Source organism: Vigna umbellata, chromosome 2 (assembly GCF_029865625.1).
Source record: "Vigna umbellata cultivar VRB3 chromosome 2, Vumbellata_1.0, whole genome shotgun sequence".
NCBI classification, from domain to species: domain Eukaryota; kingdom Viridiplantae; phylum Streptophyta; class Magnoliopsida; order Fabales; family Fabaceae; genus Vigna; species Vigna umbellata.
Window position 1 is genome coordinate 15064080 of NC_142166.1, and position 21233 is coordinate 15085312.

Here is a 21233-nt window from a genome sequence, read left to right on the forward strand (position 1 = left end):
CTCACTCATCTCTAACCCCAAAGCAACACTAGTGCAGAATTGGCTTTTAACGTCCCCCCATAGACGTCCGTCCACAAAAGCCTCAACGTAAATAATTGACCGGTGGCATATTCGTAAATAAGTGAAACTCTAGACGCTCGTTGTGAGGGGAGACAGATGTCTATAATATTATAGACGTCCGTGCAAGGGGCACGAATGTCTAAGAGGCTGAACAAATGAACGCTTCAACTCCCCTGTCAGCCCAATAAATGTCCGTTGGGGAGGGGGACGGACGTCTATAATATTATAGACGTCCGGCCCCCCATATCGGACGTTTAGGGTGCTGCCAGGGTGGTTGAAGAATTAATTGTCTTCAGCCCCACATGTGCCAGTTTATATCACATTCTTTGATTGCTTAGCTCACTCATACATTTATTTATTTTTGTTTGTGTTTGTCACGATGATCGTATAACGTGTGTGTTATGCGAGATCAGATAGGAATGCAGATGCTTCTAGAGTAGTGTAATTGACGAGAGAGAGAATCTGCGATGGGAGTTTCATTAAAGTTTATTTACTTATGCGAAAAGAATTAAGAATTTGTTTTAAACTCTTTAGGTTTATGTTTGGATTTGGTTAAGTATTATTTCAAGTTGTAATAACTTTGTTTCTTTATAAAAAAATTAATTATGCTGCGAAAAAATTGTAGTGATTGATGCACTTAAGTGACTCCCAGAACTGGAACATTACAGAAACATGAGTGTACCGTGAGAGAAAAATAGTGTTTCTGTTGAAGGTTCGTGAGAGCTCATTAGTGTTGTAGAAGGATGTTTTCTGATCAAGGAAGTTGTGGAAACCAAGGTTAGGGGAGCAATCCTTTTGTTTGTATATGTTAATTACATAAATTGTGTTGGTTGCATCATTCCATGCTTTTATATTTCAAATATGAACTATCTTTATTATTCAGGTGCTTTTCCTTTCATTTTTACTGTCGTGTTCACGTTGTGTTGGGCTGTGGAGTTTATGGTGTGAAAGTAATTTGTGATTTTGTGATGGTCATTGTGTTAGGTGTTGGTCGTCGTTATGTTTTATTTTGGTTCATGATTGGTTTTGGTATTTATGCATTGTTGGACAATGAATGAGTAATTGCAGGGGTTCTTTTACGTTTTTGAAATTAAACTAGTCAATTCTTAGTTTTTGAAAATTTTCTTAGGATCAAGATGACACGAGAATGTGATATGTGAGAATAAATTTTTGGAGGTATATGGATTACTGTATGATGTATGATTGTTGGGGCTATTTTGAATATACGTTTTGATTTTGTGCATATGCTTTTATGCTTTGATGCTCTGTAAAGGTTGATTATATTGGGAATGTTCCTAAGAAATTAGTACTTAAGTGGCTTACTCACCAAACTGAATGGTGTTATGTTGGTTGGTTTCAAACGTGTTGTTCAGATATTAAGCAAAACATGTTTATGGTTGAAACTGAGTTGTTTTTACTTTGAACTGTATTGTTTATGCTTAATCCAAGTTGTTTCCAATCATTCCAGGTTGTGCTGATTTGTGCCTTTATTTGGATGTATTGTTTTAAGTATCAATCATGTTGTTTGTTGTGAACCATGTTGTGGATATTATGTACCAAGCTGATTGTGCTTCGTTTTGTGTTGCTGGAAGACTTAGACGTGTTGTTTCATGTTAAATTATTTAAGCTTGGATTCATGTAGTGAAATGTCAATTTCATGTTGTTTCGGTATGTTGTCGTGATGTTTTGTATGTTGCCCTGCTATTTGAGTATGTTTCCATGCTATTTTTGCTTTATGACAGTCTAGGTTGCTTTGTATTGGACTAGGTTGCTTTGTATCGGGCTAGGTTACTTTGTGTGAGGCTAGATTATTTTGTATTGAGCTAGGTTAGTCTTGGCCCGGTCTTTTTTTACAAAGTTGTGTTGTTTTGACTAAGTTATTTTAGACTTTGGTTTAAAGGTTTTAAAACTTGGTCTGTGTGATTTAGAGGTCAGCCTTTTTTACTTTGGCCGAGTTATTTGTCATGGTTCTCGAGTTGCTTGTGTTGTTGGTCGTGTTATTGTATTTCGTTGTCGAGTTGTGTGGTTGGTTATTATGTTATGTTTTAATATGGATGTATTGTGGGTTGTGGGTTGAGTTGTTTGATGTGATGTGGATAGTAATTTCAGTTGGTACTGGAAGATGCGTTTGATTATTATGTCTTATTTCCGTAAGTTATGAGTTGAATTTTGTTTCTTTTCGCCTTAGGCTTTGGTAAGCCTGGGAAAAGGGGAGGTTCAGGTGTTATTCCTTTTCGCCGAAGGCTTTGGTAAATCGGGGGAAGGGAAGGATGTTTTGCCTATAAGGTTTTGACTTGAGTTGAGTATGGTGCTCTATTTGTGAGTCTTCGATAAGTAGACAAAACTTTTACTCATAAGACTTTTAGGAAGCAGGGGAAACAAGTTCTGACCGTGATGGCAAGACGAATTGAAGTACCCTCCTTTGAGCAGGTTGTGTGACTTGATGGTAATATGCTTTCGTATTTCATGAATGTCGTTATAACTTTATGGATTGGAATGGACGATTTGAGCAATGTCGGTGCATATAGTTATTATATATTATCTTGTGTTATTTTTTTATTAGCTCACCATTGTTTGTCTCTGTTTGTGTGATGAACGTATAACTTGTGTTATTATACAGGATCAATGTTGTTACAAATGATGCTAGAGATTCCTAGAGTGAGAAGGCGCATAGGGAATTCTTTTGGGGAATTTTCGAAATGTGTTTGGAACAATAATTTATTTTTAAATTATAATTTTAGTTCAGTATCTTAAGTTTTGGAATTGGAATAAATTTTTGTTTCCAGATGGTTTTAAATTCGTTTATGATGATTAAATAACTGCAAAACAAACAAAATAAGGATGAATTAAGAATAATTTAAACAAAATTAAAGCAAAATCAATGTCAAAATTATTTTAAAATTCACTTAAAATAAGCACTTATCAACATCCAACACTCGAGTGATGATAAAAGATTGAATGATTTGTCTCACATCGCTTCATACCAAATTGTTGAACAACACTGCTAATCTTTCCAAACTAGGCCATGGGAGACTATTTTAGGTCATTTAAAGAGTTGTGAAGACGACATCTCAAACCAAAAGACTATTTCTAAGCAACAAATTCGTGAGTTTACTCAAGATAAATCTCTTATTACAAATATCCATTAAGAACAACATTTTTTATATCCAGCTGATCAAGAGACCATTGTTGAAAAACATCCATGGTTATAAATAAATGAACAAAAGTCATCTTTGTCACTACAGAAAAAGTATCAACATAGTCCAATCCAAAAATTGTGTTTAACCTTTGGCCACCAGGTGGACTTTCAGGCAATCAATACCATAAGAACCAACTTTGATAGCAAAAAATCATCTACAACCAACAATAGATTTCTTAGACAGTAATGGGAAGAGCTAAAGTTCTACTATTTTGTAGAGCATTTAATTCATATAGCATGGACTGACGCCAACCAGATGGGCTAAGGCATCATTGATAGATTTATGAATGGCCACAGAAGAAATAAATGAAGAATGATAACAAAGTAACATAAGATAAATAATTGAAGATAAACGATAAATATCATATATCTAAGATATCTAACAATATCTAACAAGTTGCAATATAACAAATGATAAATATCATTCTTTTCCAAAAAAGAAAAAAACTTGAACAAGTACACTTAATATTTACAGCTCAATTAGACAACAAAGTTCTTAAAAACACAATACAAACTCTTTTTTTATTTTTATCAAATAGTCGGTGTATAAAAAAATATATTTATAATTATCAAAACTAAATTACATCCACTTTTTTCTCCTATATATACAATTATCTTAATTTTAATTTGATGTGAAAATCATACAAAGAGATTGCATGTAAAAAGTTATTTAAGATTATAACTACATTTATATTTTTATGAAGCGCCTACTTAATTATATTAATAACTTGAATTCATATTTATGTTCATTCATTTATTATTATAAACAAAATCATATCTACTATTCCTATCCTTTCAAGTGAAGTGTTTCTATATTGACTATTTTAAAGCTGAAGTTAACAGCGATAATAAATATGAGTACGACCATGTAAACACGTATTACATCATGGGACCCATTCATTTTCTTGAAATCTACATATCAGAACTTTATCATAAGGGCTTCCCATGAAAAATTCAATGGCAATTATTTGAGTAACTCCAACACTCTTACCCTCCATTCATATATCATGCATGCCAAATGTTCACATTCCCCGTAAATACTTTTAGTATACAACTATAATAACTGACATAAAATATACATTTTTTAAAATAATTGAAAATTTATCACCATAGTTTCTTTTAAGTAAATTATTGAATAATCAGACTAAAAGTATGTCATATACCTTTTTTAAATAATAATTACAATAAATTAATAATAAATTATTTTGATACTTAGACTTATTTAGAAGAACACATAATTCTGAATTGCTTGTAATTAATTAATATAAAACAAAAAGCGAAAGTATTTTATTCTCAGAACTTTTTTATAATCTATTGCAAAAAATATGCAGATTGCTCAAAATTTTAAAACTTATCCATAACAATTTAATGAATTACCTTATTACAGTAACCTACAACAACACAAAAACATAAATAATTTCATTATTCAAGTTAAAAAAAAATCATAAGCTAACACTAATGTCATCTTCACATCCATCTCTACATTCTCATCATTATTTTTCAAATTCTTTCTTTTTTTATAAACACATGAAGTACAAATTTAGCACATTATTGTACTTTTATGCAAATCGGAAAAGTGAGAAACAAACCATGTATCTTTCTCTTTTGCCGTATGATAAAAAAAATCTATAGAATCGTTAATGAGAAATGACAAACCTTGATCTCAGAAAATTTCAGTCACTATCCCAAATATGGCATTCAAAGAGCATATTTCATAAAAATCATAATATAAATTACAACTTATTCTTCAAATGACATCACAAAATAACATTAATCTAAACAGAAAACCAGAAACACAGAATCCTAAGTCAATGAACTGAATCTTCTTCTCTATCTCATCCAAATCAAGAATCAAGCATCACGTTGATGTGTCTGCAACTTCACTTCAATCCTGTATATATGTAAAATATACCAAAATTTAGTTCAGATCTTCAATGCAGGATCTATACTGAACCTTTATGATGTGCAAAAAAGTGCACAAAATTCAATGCATCAAGGATTTCAATTTAGGGTAGAAAACGACATCTAAAAACTTGAGATGTAGAAGTTCATGGGATTTTCAGAAAAGGGAAACCAACCTCCTGCAAAATTAGGTATATTCTTACATTTGTAACATTTCCCAGTACAAGAGATTGGCAATGACTACTAAGGAACAAACAGTTAATTTTTTAACTACATTCTTTGAATGCTCAGCACTTTTAACTATCGTATCATGTTTGTTCTTTTTCACTTTATTCATACATGTCTATACTACAAAATATACAAATAGAAAAAATTATCATACCCTCTTACATTGGAAACATCTGAGACATTGCTGGAGAAACCTTCACCATCGTGGATATCACTGGAGTTTGGAGCAGACACATTGGGGATAAACTGTGTCAAAAGTGGATCAGGCACTACTTCAACTTTGCTTCCTATTGCAGGGAATTTCATGTCAACCACTGTTTCCTCAACTGTGTAATTCAACACTGAACAATTTCCTGCATGGTTTGAAAGAGATCTGCATGATGAGTAAGCTATTTCTGGCACAAGAACTTCATTTAGATAAAAGAAATAGAATAAAATCATTGCTTCTACAAATGCACAAAGCTGACAAAATACAGAATTTCTGCAACACATCAGAATACATAATGTCAAGGCATGCATAATCTGTCTTTTCAGTACTTTTGATATGCCGACTATTATGAAACAATAAAGAGAAGAAGAAGAAAAATTCCAATTTCACCTTTATTATACTCAGCACCATCATCTGCTTCGGTTTGGTCATGTTCCTCCCCAATACCATATCTAAGAAATCCCCAAGTTCCATTATTTCCCTGCACCAGTTCATAAGACTGCACTCCTTGTTTGATGCTGCTCAATTCCAGCTTCAGCCTCTCCAGGTTTCTCCTTGAAGCAAGACCACGCTGTTGCTTTGGCATATTCCTCTTCATTGTCTCTGCAATTCACTTCATTCACCAAAAAACCTTTCTTTGTGATTGCTTTCAATGCTCAGGGAAATGAAATTTATATTCAAAATGTATCACTGCATATATGGAAAGTTTAGTAGAATCTGGGGAACTTTTTCAAACCCTCCTTATACAGAAGGTGAGAATTATTACACAGCTGATTAAATTGGGAAAATAATTGTGAACACGGTTAAAGACAGACTAAATCTTGACTGTACTTTGCTTCAAACCTGAGAATTGCATAAAATCCAAACGAGCAGTTACTTGCAAATGATGTTCTGTTGGAATGCAGTCAATGGTCAATTCCAAAATAAACATTCAAAACAACAAAAAGGTTCAAACTTAGACCATTGACTAACATTAAACATTGTTCACTGAGACAACCCAAATCCATCACAGCAAAAGGGTGTATTGGCTTTTATTCATTCTTTTGTATATTCAAAGGGAAATAAACGCAGAAGAGGACGTGTTTTCGCGTCAATTTTCTTGCTCATTTCTTTCCCTTCTGAAACTCTTAACTTTCACTTTTGACACACAAAAAGATTGGTTATTTATCACTCACACATGCAACTTTAATCCCTTGTTCTTTGCCAACACATGTTACCAAATCAAACAGTTTTTACAGTAAAACAATTTTGTTTGAAATACTTTTGTCTCAAATATATTTTAGTCTCTAAAATTTACAGTTAAATTCGGTTAAAGTTCTCCAATTTATTACATTCCGTGAACATTTTTTTTTTCAATTTTATTAACCTAAAATGACATTTGTTAAAATTTGGGATCAATCAAACCAAATTTTAGAGATTCAAAATATAATTAAGCATTCTTATCTAAAAAGTAATTTTGCAGGAAATTCAGTATAACTTTTTACTCTTGACGAAAAAAATTATTTATTTTATTTTAATCTAATACTTTTTAAGTGAACTGAATTTCAAATATTAATTATAATTCTTGAAAAATCTAGTTTGTGCTTTAATAATTAAAATTATAAGCTAGAGTCTTTTAAAATTACGGAGTAAAACTAAAAGGAGAAAATTATGCTGTAAATTATGTAAAATAAGTTTTTTTAAGGAGAAAAATGCATAATTTATTTTGTATTTAACATAAGACGGGAATTTGTCATTCTATAATTTTCCTTTTATGTTTAGGGTTTTTTTAACGTTTTTTGTTTTTCTATTGTTATTTTCCGATAATAACATATAATGAATGAATCAATGCAAATAACATATTTTCAACACTTACCTGTGTGGTTCACCATTGATTGTTTTTACAGACTAAAAGTGCAAGAAATTAGGTGTTACATTTTAGAAATTGAGAGTTCAAAATAAGTTCCGGAAAACTTATAATAAAATTAAAAAATATATATTCAAGGTGATTTATTATTTAGTTTATTTAAAAGATATATGAATAGTTATTATAATGTAAATTTTTTAAAAATATACAAGTTATTATAATATAAACAAATTATATATGATGATTATTTAGTAAAAAGATATAAGATTTATTATGGGTATAATTTTTGTCGTACACAAGACATTTAAAGAAATTTTCTAAGAAACCGTGAGAGAAAGATAGAAAAAGATATCTATAATATTTTATGAAAACTTTTAAAGGTGTTTTTATTTTTGTATGGATGGACTTTGATTGAGAATTTTGAATATAATGGTGGTTTAGGCTCAGTTCAGAGTCGGTGTTCCTTGGGTGAGTGTTTTGAGAGAATCTCTCTTAATTGGTAGCTCAGTGGAGGAAATAATTATTAGAATGTCGAAAACAAAGGACAAATTTCTTTACACAAAGAACTTTATAAACAATGTGGGTGTACATTATATTTGAGAGTCTTTAGAGTGTCGAAGTCACTCTAGATTGGAAACTTTATACACCAAGGCCTTGTTGTTTGTTATGAAAAGTTATATATTGTTTTATGTCATTGGTTGAAAGAGTTTATTTTCAAATTTTAGGTTTTTGTTTGTTTTATAATAACTCAACCTTGTACTTCATCCAACGATGAAGTCCTTATTCAATGATTGATATCTTAGAGAAAAACTTAAATGATAAAATGATAGTGAATTCAATAAAAATTTGAGCTGGAGATTGAAAATTCATTCACTTTATCTTAGCGCGCGTTACCCTCTTCTCTTCTCAAACTTTTCACGAACGAAGTTTGACGAGTATCACATGTAATATTTCTTTCATTTGATACAAATGCATGTTAATTAATTACTTTATGTATGATTTTTGTTTGTTTTAACCGATTATTTTCATGCTTTTGTCTTTCATAGGCGCATTCTGCTTTCTCTCTTACTATGACGAAACTTTATTCCGACAAACTCACCTTTTGAAGGTTAGTTTTTGTTTTCGTTTTCGTTTTGAAGAACTTATTTGTTGAACTTGTTTGTTGTTTTTTTGTTGAACTCGTTTGTTGTTGTTGTTTAGTTGAACTTGTTTGTTGTTGTTTGATTGAACTTGTTTGTCATAGAGTTGTAAAAAAGGATCACAATTAATTAAAAAAAATAAAATTTTTTTATTAACGTCGAATATTGACAAAATACGACATTAAGTTAAGATCGTATATTAACAAAATTCGACGTAAATTTAACGTCTCCTGATGTCGTTCACGAATTCGCCGTTAAAAACTTAAAATATTTGAAGTTGTATGCGATTTTTGTATTACTGGATAAAGATATAAATATAGATACACATCAACATCAACAGAATGAGAGACAACAATTTCGGAATAATATCTCCTTTTATGAATAGTGCTATGTATGAGTTGTAGGATGATATATATATATATATATATATTATAGTTATGTTTTCTCTTGAGTAATTTTATTAGGTACTATATATTTATTTTGTAAATTATCTACTATCTTATTATTAATTATGAACGGTCTTATTCTATTAGTATTATTATATTAAAATATGTTATATTATATATCTTATAAAATTTAAAAAGTTACTTTATTGACCCGTTAAAATATATAAATTTTTGTTTTATATCCTACAAAATAATTTTATTTGATTTGTAATCCTAAATAATTTAAAATAATTATTCTTTAAATATTCATTTTAACTAAATAATTTGAAATTATTATTTATTTTTTTATGTAACACACAAATAAATAATTAATATCATATACTATATATTAGGGCTAAAAAGTGATAATTTTTACTTTTACACATAAACCAAAAAGAATATAGAAACTTGAGAACTAAAATTAAAAACTCAATTATTTTACAAGAAACTAAAAGCATATATTCATGCCTAAATAATAATAATAATAATAATAATAATAATAATAATAATAATAATAAAATTATAAGAATTATAATATAATACTGTAGTTGACTTTCATGTATGATTTTTAAAAAAATTATTTAAAATTATTATATTAATTTATGATTAGTAAAACTTTGTAATATTTATAACTAATGTAATTGATTTAATTCTTTATCAATTATGAAACTCCACGAAATTTATATACTACTTGTACATTCCAACATTTAAAATTTAGATAAACATCACTAATTTTCTTATTTTAAGTTTTACCATTATTTTGAAAATATAATTAAGTAAAAAAAAAACCTATACTTATATATAATATTTATATTCATCATTATGAATTGAAATAAACTATTATAAATTATTTTAATTTTTACCAAAGATATGAAATCATTACTATTTAATATAATTTATCTTAGAATATATTTTAAAGCATTTAATATTCAATTTTATTATTATACTATTTATATATCTTTAAAACAGTCAAGATTTGAATATAATGAATTATTAAATCCTAAATATAGTCTAATTTGAATCTAACTATTTAAGAAAACAGTAACTATTATCGCTATAGCTTCTGTAACAATTTCTACGGTTTGAATGGAATTAAAATTATATAGACATAGTTTATTAATTTATTTTACGTTAAGCATTATTTAAAATGTAAATAAATATCAATGAAGTCCTTTTGTAATTATTTATTGTTTACAAAATATATTTAATAACTATATAAAAAATTAAATTGTGTATTATGTATAAATGATATGTTTAACTATTGTATCCTTAATTAATAATTATTTTTCTTGAAATACAATTTAAAAATATAATTTTATACAAATAAAAAATTGGATATTAGTATTCATATATTATTCAACTCATATTGAAATACTTATATACCTGTAAAACATTTAAGAATTGAATTTATAAAATAGTAAATATTTTAAAAAAAATAACTATCTGTAAGAAAAAAACTGATAGTACTAATATATTATTATTATTATTATTATAGTATTTAAGATATGAATAAAATTGAATTTAAAAAATATTAACATAATAATACATTATTTATTTTAATTGTTACTTTAAAAATTTGAATAGTAAATCGAATGTTATGACTTAATACTATTATAATAAAAAACTGATATTAATCACCTAGTATTGTATTTCATTATGTATTTTTTATGTTTATTTTTAGTTTTAATTGATAATAATATTGTTTGTATGCAATAGAGATACTTCATGTTTGGACTGGTTTAAACATATTAATTATTTGATATTAATTGTTAATTTAAAAAGTGAAAGATTAAATACGTAAATAAAGAAATAGATAATATTTTAATAATACATATTGAGACCATAGAGTTTAATTTGCCTATATTGAATCACTACATTAGTTTTAATATAATATGTTCACTGCACTATTTATAGGATATATTGGATTAGTTTCTGTAACATGTTCACTGTTATATAATTGATGAGTGAATTTATTTTTATATAAAGACAACTAAACTTTTGTGAATCATAATATAATATTAAATACAATATTAGGGTAACATTTATTTTTTTTATGAAGATTTATTATAGTGTTTTACAATTCATTTGTTATAATAAGTGGCATTATTGTATATATATGATGAAACTTTTATATTAGTTAGATTTAAAATTGGTATAGAAATACAATGGAAATTTTGTAACAAATTATTTAGACTTTTTATATCATTTAGATCTAAAACTGATATAAAAAATATACAGGAACAATTTTATAATAAATTACAAAAGTATTTTATATTAATTAGACCTAGAATTAGTATAAAATGTTTAATATTTTATTATTTTAAATTTAAAAAGAAAATACTATGTTGTTTATTTACTATAATCCATATAATATGTTTAATTTTCATACTCGTTCAAACATTGATTTTTTCTCCTCCGATCACTCCTCGTCCCATAACGTCTTAATAAATTACCTAAGTTTTACTGCTTACAAAAATTATATTTTAAATTAATTTTAATTAAATAAATGACTTTACACCTAAATTTTAGTTACTTATTAAAATTACATTTTAAATTAGTATTTAATTGAATTAATGACTGAATTACATGAGGATGAACTAATAATTATATGTTAAATTAGTTTCTAAATCAGTTAATGGCTAAATTACATAAGGATAAGATAATCTAGAATGAAATATTATACAACAATATATAAATAACACATATATCTGTCATATTATACTATTGACATAACAATTGCGAAAAGTTACAAGTAAAAAGAAAAAAATTCCAATAGTACCTCAATGAAATCGAGTAATTTGTCATACTTTGCCTTCCGGAAATTTTATAATAATTATAAGCATACTCAATTTGTTACTAATACCTTTAATAAAAATGAATCTTAATTTATTATATCAAAGTAATTATTTGTATCTACTATATAAAGTGGTAATACAAACATTTTTCAACTTGTCGTCATTTTGAGTTTTATTTATGTAATAAGATCATAAGTAAAATATAAAATATTTCTTTTCCTTAAAGAGTTTCATATTTAACACTAGAATCTTTTGAGCTGAATGACATCCTTTCTATCTTCACCAAGTATCCCTTCCAAAAACGACACACTCATAAAAAAACAATATTTATGATAGAGTAGAAAGAATCAGTGAATAATAATAATGACAAAGAATCACATGAAACAAAATTAACATGGTCTGTATGAAGTTTAAACAAACTTTAACCTACATCAGGAGAATTCACTATAATTACAAAGATTACAACTTAGCAGACCAAACTCTCACTCACATATACAACTTGAACATTATTTTTTACAACAATGTCCTATTTATAATTAACACATGTGAAACATGCATAGACCAAGTGCTTCTCATTACATATCAGAGTAGCTACTAGACGGTTCTATCAATGGTTCAGTAGATATTAAGAGACTTAAATACTGAGACAATTTAGTGTTGAATCATATGATTTCTAGACCTCTAAGAAAGATTTAACAAAACCATTCTTCACAAATATTATATCCAACATACATCTTTTACATTAATAATATATTTATAAACATATATGCTTTACAAATACAAAATATGTTCTAAAACGCACTTGGGGTTCAGATGTTAATGTAAAAGTGGAGGAAATGGAGTTAAATAAACGATTAAAAATATAACTGAAAGCACATAGCATTGGATGACTGTATTGGGATATATATTTTCTCAATTCACGACACAAAAAGCTTATTCAAACGTGGTTTAATTTGGTAAGATTTTGTCAGAGAATAAATGAGCAAAGTGGCACGTGTGAGTGATCGATGATCAATGAGTCAGAAGACAAATAAATGAGTAAACAAAATTGAAATTGACAGAAAAGCATGTCCTGTTCTGTGTTTGTTTCCCTTTGAATTTAGAAAAAAAAAAAATGAAGAAAAGCAAATATCACCTTTTTCTGCGATTGACCTGGGTTGGTTGAATGAGCAATCTTTAATGTGAAAGTCCCCTTCTGTTTTAATATTGTTGGTATTTTTTTAAATGGTCAAGTTTGAAAATTTTTATTGTTTTGAATGTTTATTTTGGCTTTGACCGTTGACTGTTCCAACAGAACATCTTTTGCATGTAACAGTTTCGTTTGCAGTGTATCCAATTCACGGTTGATGCAAGGAACAGCCAAGATTTAGTCAGCCTTTGATGTTTGATGAAAATACTTTTTCAAATTTAGTCAGTAATGTAATGATTTCCAGTTTCTCTTTATGGTAAGTTTCACAACCACCCTGCATGGAGTTGTTTCTACTCAGCTTTCCATATATGCTGCACTAATCCTTTTGTACATAAGTAACACTTTCTGAGCATTCAAGCCTATAAGAAAAGAAGTTTCTTTGATGGAGAAGCTTGAATCAATTGAAGAGGCCATGGAGAGCAAGTTGCCAAAGGAAAAGCCTAAATCTCTTGCCTTAAGGAGGAACCTGGAGAGGCTCCAATTGGAATTGAGAAACATCATTGAAGGAGTGAAGAAAAATAATGGAACTAGGGGGCTTCCTAGATATGGTGTTGGAGAGGAACTTCTTCACCAAACAGAAGCCAATGGTTCTGAGTCTTACACAGGTGAAAATCAGAACCTTTTTAGTTTTTTATTGCTTCTAGGTCGTTTTCTCGTATTTTTATTAATAGGGGTATACCAAAGAGAAATAAAAGTTAGATCTTTAAAATGATTTCTTGTGCTACAGTAGCTTACTTATGCAGATACCTCTAAAACCACACAGGAAATTATTCAGTGTTTAATTACACAGATGAAGAGGCAGTGATTGAGGTGAAGTTTTCTTCCAGGGCTGAACCAGTGCCTGAACCACTTTTGACACCGTTTATCGTCAATGAATCTGCTATAAACTCCAGTTCTATACATCCTGGTGAAGATTTCTCTAGCAAAGCAACAGACATTTCCCAATCAAAAGGGTATGATCATGATCCTTCTTTTGATATGTATTTCTTTTGAAAAGTCTGTGTAAAGTGAGAACGACCAAGCATGAGAAACTGAGACTTCAAAGTGCAGAAAGTTAAAAGAATGTAGTTAAAATAAACTGTTTTCCCTTTTTGGTTATGGCTAATATCACGTTCTGGGAAATGTAATAAATGTAGAAATAGAACTAATTTTACAAGAAGGATGTTGATTTCCCTTTTCTAAAAAGATAATGATCTTCTATATGCAGCACTTATTCCAATTCAACCCATGCTTGAACTTATGGTGGTTATATTAAATTGGAAATCTAAAGGAGCAGTTGTATGCAGTATTTTTTGCAGTTTTTCCTATCCTATCTTCTGCAATATCAAACACCTTTCGTTCTAAACCTTGAGCCTTGAATTTATTGAGTTGTATGATACCCTTTTAGCCCGAATTACCTAATTGAATGTTATGTGACACCGGCATTAATAAACTTTAACAAGTATAATCTATATTACTGATGTTGAATTTGGTTAGTTAATAGCAATATTTGAAATAAACAACTATCATTTTCGTTTAATACATTCCAAAAGCTTATGAATTAATGGATTTGAGGCTGCATAAACTTGGTAGCAACACAAATCTGAAATATTGGTGGTGATTTTGTTTGCAGCTATGCGACAGATGCACCCCGGGATTCGGGTGATGAACAAGATATTGAAGAAAAGAGTCTGGTGGAACCTTTCGTGGAACAGTTTGTATTATAACCTTTAATGAAGGAAATTTGCATTAAGAATTCATTGGCACTTTAGAATAACTCGTCTAAGCATTGAATATTGGATTGAAGATTTGAACTGATTCACAGTATATTTTACGTCTATATAGGATTGAAGATCTTATGGAATTGCAGCAGGCACATCAAGAAGAAAATCGGAAGAATTTTGATAGTTTGAGTCTTGGCTTGGATGAGAAAGAGAAGAAGATTCAACCTGATGATGATTAGTTGACTTAGTTTTTTTCTGGTTTTCTGTTTTGTTAATGTTATTTCGTGATGTCATTTGAATAATGAGTGGTAATTTATGTTCTGATTTTTCATGAATGGTTGAGGTATGGGACATGGCTTTTTTAATGGTATATAATGTCATATCTTGTTTGCAAAATTTTACCTTTTCTCTTGAATTAACATTAACCTTTTCTATTAATGTTTTGACATTTTTTTTACTATGACAAAAATGATTAAAAGAATGGATTTTTTTCATGTTTTCATTATTCACGTAAAATCACAATGTATATATTAAATTTTAATTTTACAGCTTATAGAAAAAATGGCCATGAAATCTCATACCTAAATTTTAGTGATGAAGGAATGAAAATTTCTGTAAATAGCTGCCTAATTATATTCTCTATTTAATAAGTCACTATAGCTTTTTCTACTTCAGGCTGAACTAAACTAGATCACATATATAAAAATGTTTCCTAAACATACAACAATTTTGTAAGTGTGGCCTAAAAGTTACCAAAAGCCACGGTTATGTAACTGTTGATTTTAGAATGTGTCAATAGGTAAATTTTAACTGTTGTTCCTAAACATACCTTTTTAGATTTTTTTTTTCTGTTTTTTTTTAGAAATTTTAAGTGTGTGACTTATTTATTTCTATAATAGATTGAGGAAGTAGAATAGGTAAGTCAAGCTAATTATAAAAAATATTTTATTAGAATTATTATTTGATTTTCTATTGTTAATTCAATCTCTTAATTTTTTGTTTTTGGGTTTTAATTAAAGAAAAGGGTCCACAATGAATAATTAAATCTTTTAAGAATTTGAATAATATAATTTGAGTTTTTTTCAAGTATAAAGGAACGATTTTATTAGTAGACACGCTATCTTTATGTCAAGGGAGTTAAATAAATACGTCTATTTATGTTTGTAATATGATAAGTGAAATGTATTACTACTGAAATAATTTAGTCTTAGAATATTGTTGGTATTAAATCAAGAAGTTCACGTACAAAAATGTATTGGAGCACTAGAAGATCTAGTACTTAGAGAACATATAAAAAAAAACATAACATGATAAAGAATGATGATATGATATATTAATCGGTTCTTGAGAAATATATACAAGAATCAAATGCACTAATTCACATAAAATTTATGAAAATCACACATTCAAAAAAGAAAGTGAGAATTACATATAATTCAATTCTTTGAAGTTCTTGAACTTTAGTAAGATTACATTGTATCTAGACTAGTAATGTCATTACTAACAATATAATGTAATAGAAGAATATAGTATTTTAACTAACTATTAGAAGAATAATCTAATAATACCCCAAGAATATAGATGTTGTGGATCCGATGATCTAGTGAGTAATAAGTCCTCCTACATCACTAAGTATATTTAAGTGTTACTAGAAAATTGCTACCAACAATTAATATTCATTAAATTCATACCAACAATTAATATTCAATAAATTCAAACTTTGTTTGAGATTGATATTGTTTTGATTTTATAAATTATTACTATTTGATTACATATTATGTTACACTAGTAAAAAAATTGGTTTTAAACTCGCGTTATAGGCACCGGTTTAGGTGAAACTGAAGCCTATTAAAATACGGTGGCATATTACCTCGGTTAAAGTAACGACCGAAGTCTAAAAGCTACGAAACAATGTTTATGCCCCGGTTTAAACGGAAACCAAGGTATATAGTCATTTTATATTTTTTTTTCATTTTTTTATGAGGATTATATGCCTCGGTCAGGTGTAGAACCGAGACCTATACGCATGTATTGTTTCGGGTGAGAGTGAACCGAGTCATATGCACGTATCTTAACTGACCTTTCATTTCCTTCTTCCTCCAGATCTCACTCCCACTCTCGCTCCCTGCTCTCCCTCCTTTCCTTCTTCCTCCCCACCCTCGCTCCCTCGCTCTCCCTCCTTTCCTTCTTCCTCCCCACCCTCGCTCCCTGCTCTCCCTCCTTTCCTTCTTCCTCCCCACCCTCGCTCCCTCGCTCTCCCTCCCTTCCTTCTTCCTCCCCACCCTCGCTCCCTCGCTCTCCCTCCTTTCCTTCTTCCTCCCCACCCTCGCTCCCTCACTCTCCCTCCTTTCCTCCAGATCTGACTCCCTCCCTCCCACTCCCTCCATCGCTTTCTCGCGTCGTCCCCGACCGCGCCACCGGCGACATCGCCTTCTCCGACAACGACCCCAACGTCCTTGAGTCTAGATCTCGTCGCGCGACAACACCCACACAGCCAGCACAGCCGCGAGATCGGTGGTTTTCGACGAGAGAGAAACGATGGTGGACGCGGCGACGGCGAGGACGCGGCGACGGCGAGGATGCGGCGACGGCGAGGACGCGGCGGCAGCGAAAATTCCTCGATCTCCCTCACCATCTCTGTTTTCTCTCCTACCGTTTGAGTTTCTGTGATTTGAGTTTGGTTTTTTCGATTTGAGTTTGGCTTCTGCGATTTGAGTTTGGTTGTTGCAATTTGAGTTCCGTTTCTCCGATTTTTGAGTTTCTGGGTTCTCTGTGCAGGTTGGGGGTGGAGAAGATTGAATCATGGAGGCATGATTTGGGTTTTGGGTTGCTGTTATGGTGGTTCTGGGTTGTTGTTTTGCGTTGCAGGCTGCTGTTCTGGGTTATGTTCTGGGTTATGGGTTGCGCTTCTGGGTTCTGCAGTTGCATTTTTGTGAATCTCGGTCACCATCTGCTTGAACTGAACTGAACTGAGTTACCTAAATTTAAAAAAAAAAAAAAGTGTTACGACCTCGGTTATTTAAAATCCGGGGCATAATCTTACCACTTTTGTACCACTTTTGTCTCGGTCCATGACCGAGGCATAAAACCTATATTTTTTTACCTCGTCTGATTATGCACCGGTTGTAAAACCGGGCCTATAACTAATTTTAACCGGTGTTATATCGTGCTGGTGTACTAGAGTTATTATGTTAAGTAAATTATGTATATGGATAATGAAATAGAAAAATATACTTCGACAAATTAAAAATATATGAGAATGACGATAAATATGTATAATATATAAAGAGAGATATGAATTCTATTACTTCTAAAAATGATAATTTTCATTATAATATTAATGTATATAGTGTATGTATTACTTAATAATTATTATAAATACTATATACCATGTAAGAACCTGTTTTTCTAGTTTACAAAAATTGATTTTAATTAAAGTTAAAATGTCAAGTTAGGTCTAATAATATAAAATAAAATTTCATTATTTAGTTTTTTTTTAATTCACTATTTTTAAATTTCTTTTTCTCTTTATGTTCTTTGTAAGTTTCTAAAGTCTTAATCTCCCTAGTTGAGAAGTAATATCTTCGACCTTTTTAATTAATTATATTTTTTATTTTTGGAGTAGGTTCTCCTTTACTTTCTAACACATGCAATAAATTCTTCTTTATATGAACCATGCTGAGTTATATATGAAAATGTCATTTTGTTTCCAAAAAGAAAATGTGAATTGATGTTTAAAATGAGTTAGAATAAATAAAAATTGACTAATGAATTTTGGAAATTAGTTAGGTAATATTTTGTATGTTGGTTAGGGATATACACTTGACTGTTGGGTTAGTCACTGTAGTGATAGTATTTCTTGTAAGTATATAGTATTATCATTAAAGTGTTTACTTGATTAATGAAGTGGTACAGCTCAAGGTATGACTTAAGGTTAGAGTGAGAGAGAAGTTGAAACAATTATATTTCTTAAGGAACTCTTTAAGAAACAATCAATCATAGATTAAGAGATGAAAACACAAAATTTATAAGTAGGATTTGGAACTTAGTCGCTTGATGGAGCAAACCATGTTGCTCAATCGATAGTGTAACACTTGATTGATAAAGATTTAGTATTGATTCTCTCTATCCTAAAAGTGTAAGATTTCGGAAAAATAAAATATCTAGAAGGATGGTATGGGCAGAACAATATTAATTAAAATAAGAAATAATGAGTTTTATAAAAGTGAAATGTGACACAATTGGTTAGAGTTTTTTATGGTTGGAGGTTATCTGTTTGATTTTTGTTGTATGCATAAGGCATGTTTTAATTCTTTTTATTTTTATAATATTTGAATGTGTGGTGTGTGATGTTACTTGTATTGTTTGTTATATGTATGATAAGATAAACATGATAGTCTATTTAGTTTGGTATGTGGTATGGAACTTGAGGGTGGTGAAAACCTTGGTTGGAGCATAAATGTATTTTTTTAGGTTTTTATGATTGTGTATGTTGATATATTGATCATGTGGTTATTGGTGTCTGGTTGCAAGAGAAGAAATTTTGGGGTATATGATTAATTCTTTAGGTTGTTCAATTCTGATATTTATTTTGTATTGTTGAGTGGTTATGGGTATATGTTATGGTACTGAGGGTTCATATGATTTGTTGCGATTTTTTTTAGGTATAAGATATAATTTTTTATCTTGTGCAGAATTTGGTTATGGTCAATGATCATGGTTATAGTGGTATACGTTTTTAAATGCTTAAATTTTTGGATTGATATATATGATAAATTGCATAAGAATTTAGTGCATAAGCTTTGATTAACCACAAAATGGATGGGTGTCATGTTGTTTGAGGTGAACAATCATGTGTTGGCTTAATCCGTGATGTTTAAAATTTCGGTAAAGCATGGCATGCCTGGAATTGTGTTGTATAAGCTTTAATCTTTATTGTTTAAGTCTTGAACCATGTTGTTTAAGCTTTGATCCGAGTAGTTTAAATGTTGAACCATGTTGTTCATGGTTGTGGATGTGTTGCAGGGAGTTTTGATATGTTGTTTGAACTTTAACTTTGTTGTTTTATGGTTTTAAGTGGAAGTTGATATGTTAGGCAATGATTCGTGAGGTTAGAAGTTTAATCCTTATGGTTTAAGCTTTGAATTTATGCTCTTTAGGCTTGAAACCGTGCTCTTTTCAGTTTAGTCTGTATTGTTTTAAGTTGACCAGTGTTGGTTGCTTTGATCTTTGTTGTAGAAGTTTTAATTTGAGCATGTTATTGTTGTGTCGAGTGGTTGGTGTTTGGAATGGAGTTCTTTATGGTTTGTGCCAGGTTATTTAAAGTTGAATAGTAATGTTTAGGTTGAATTTGTGATGTTATTTTAGGATTAAATTTGAGGTGGTTGAACTATTTGTGATGGTTGTCAAGTTGTATGTGTTATTGGCTTTGTTGTTTCATTTCATTGTAGAGTTGTGTGGTTGGTTGTTAAGTTATGTTTCAACATGACTATATTTTTAGTTATTGTTGAGTTGTTTGATGTGATGTTGATTGTCACATCAAACAGGGATAGTTACATCTTTCTCCATTGTTGTCTACCTTTCACACTCCGAGGTTCCTATTATTATGTTTAAAATTTATTTTTTTAATATGAGTTTATAATTTTGTTGTACATTGTTCATTTTTTTATGTTGGATATGTAATTATTGTATGCTTGAATATATTGTTTATTGAATTAGCCTTAGTTTTCAGTTTTGAGATTCAATATAACAATTATTTACTATCTCCAAGTTTTTTGAAAAAAATGTGTTATTTTAAAAAATAAATATAAGAGGAGACGATAATAATTTATAAGAATTGAATCTTGAATTGTTCGGTTCGATAGTTTAAGAAGAGTAATCATTTTTTTCATATTTATTAATTCATATAATTTAATATACATGTCTTAAAATTCATGAATATTTGCAACTATGTTTTGTATTGATCTTCGGGAGCATGTTTGATTGTGGTTTATAATCACTTTCACTTCGTGTAACATGAAAACCAATGTAAAATGTTAACAAAATTTTGTGAAATTTTAGATATGTTGTTCGAAATTTATATGTTCAATAAACTAAAGAAAGTGAATATTCTTGAATCGGATATGGTTAAACCTTGAATACAAAAGCGATCAAAGTGATAATTTAATATTACTGAAATTGTGTGAACAATTTCAATATATATATATATATATATATATATATATGTATGTATGTATGTATGTATGTATGTATGTATGTATGTATGTATGTATGTATGTATGAATAGAGATTGGATTAAATCACTATGCATCAGTGTTGAGTACGAGAGAGGACCATAAAAATTTATACAATTTGCACAACGTAATGAGGGTAGAAGTGATAATGAAATGAAGTTTAGATGTCCTTGTGTCAATTTTTTGAATAAGAGAAAGTTGAATGCAACTTAAATTAAGGAACATCTTATCTATCATGGTTTCCTTCGAAGTTATAAAACATGGACATGACACGAAAAATTAATAGACTTTTCATCTATCTCTCTA

General features: G+C 29.5%; 1 protein-coding gene and 1 long non-coding RNA gene across 2 annotated transcripts; one reads left to right on the top strand and one right to left on the bottom strand.

Moving 5' to 3' along the window:
• Nucleotides 1-5110: 5110 nt before the first annotated feature.
• LOC148203479 (uncharacterized) lies at nt 5111-6215 on the bottom strand. Its single transcript, XM_088107617.1, has 3 exons — nt 5988-6215; nt 5544-5742; nt 5111-5150 (listed from the first exon to the last, which is right to left on the bottom strand). Exons 1-3 carry the CDS (start codon nt 6193-6195, stop codon nt 5111-5113), a joined length of 447 nt encoding a protein of 148 aa, XP_087963743.1. The 5' UTR covers nt 6196-6215.
• Nucleotides 6216-13594: 7379 nt separating this feature from the next.
• Nucleotides 13595-15029, top strand: LOC148203480 (uncharacterized). Its single transcript, XR_015784156.1, has 3 exons — nt 13595-13944; nt 14604-14684; nt 14816-15029. It is a non-coding gene; the product is annotated as an uncharacterized LOC148203480 (long non-coding RNA).
• Nucleotides 15030-21233: the final 6204 nt, after the last annotated feature.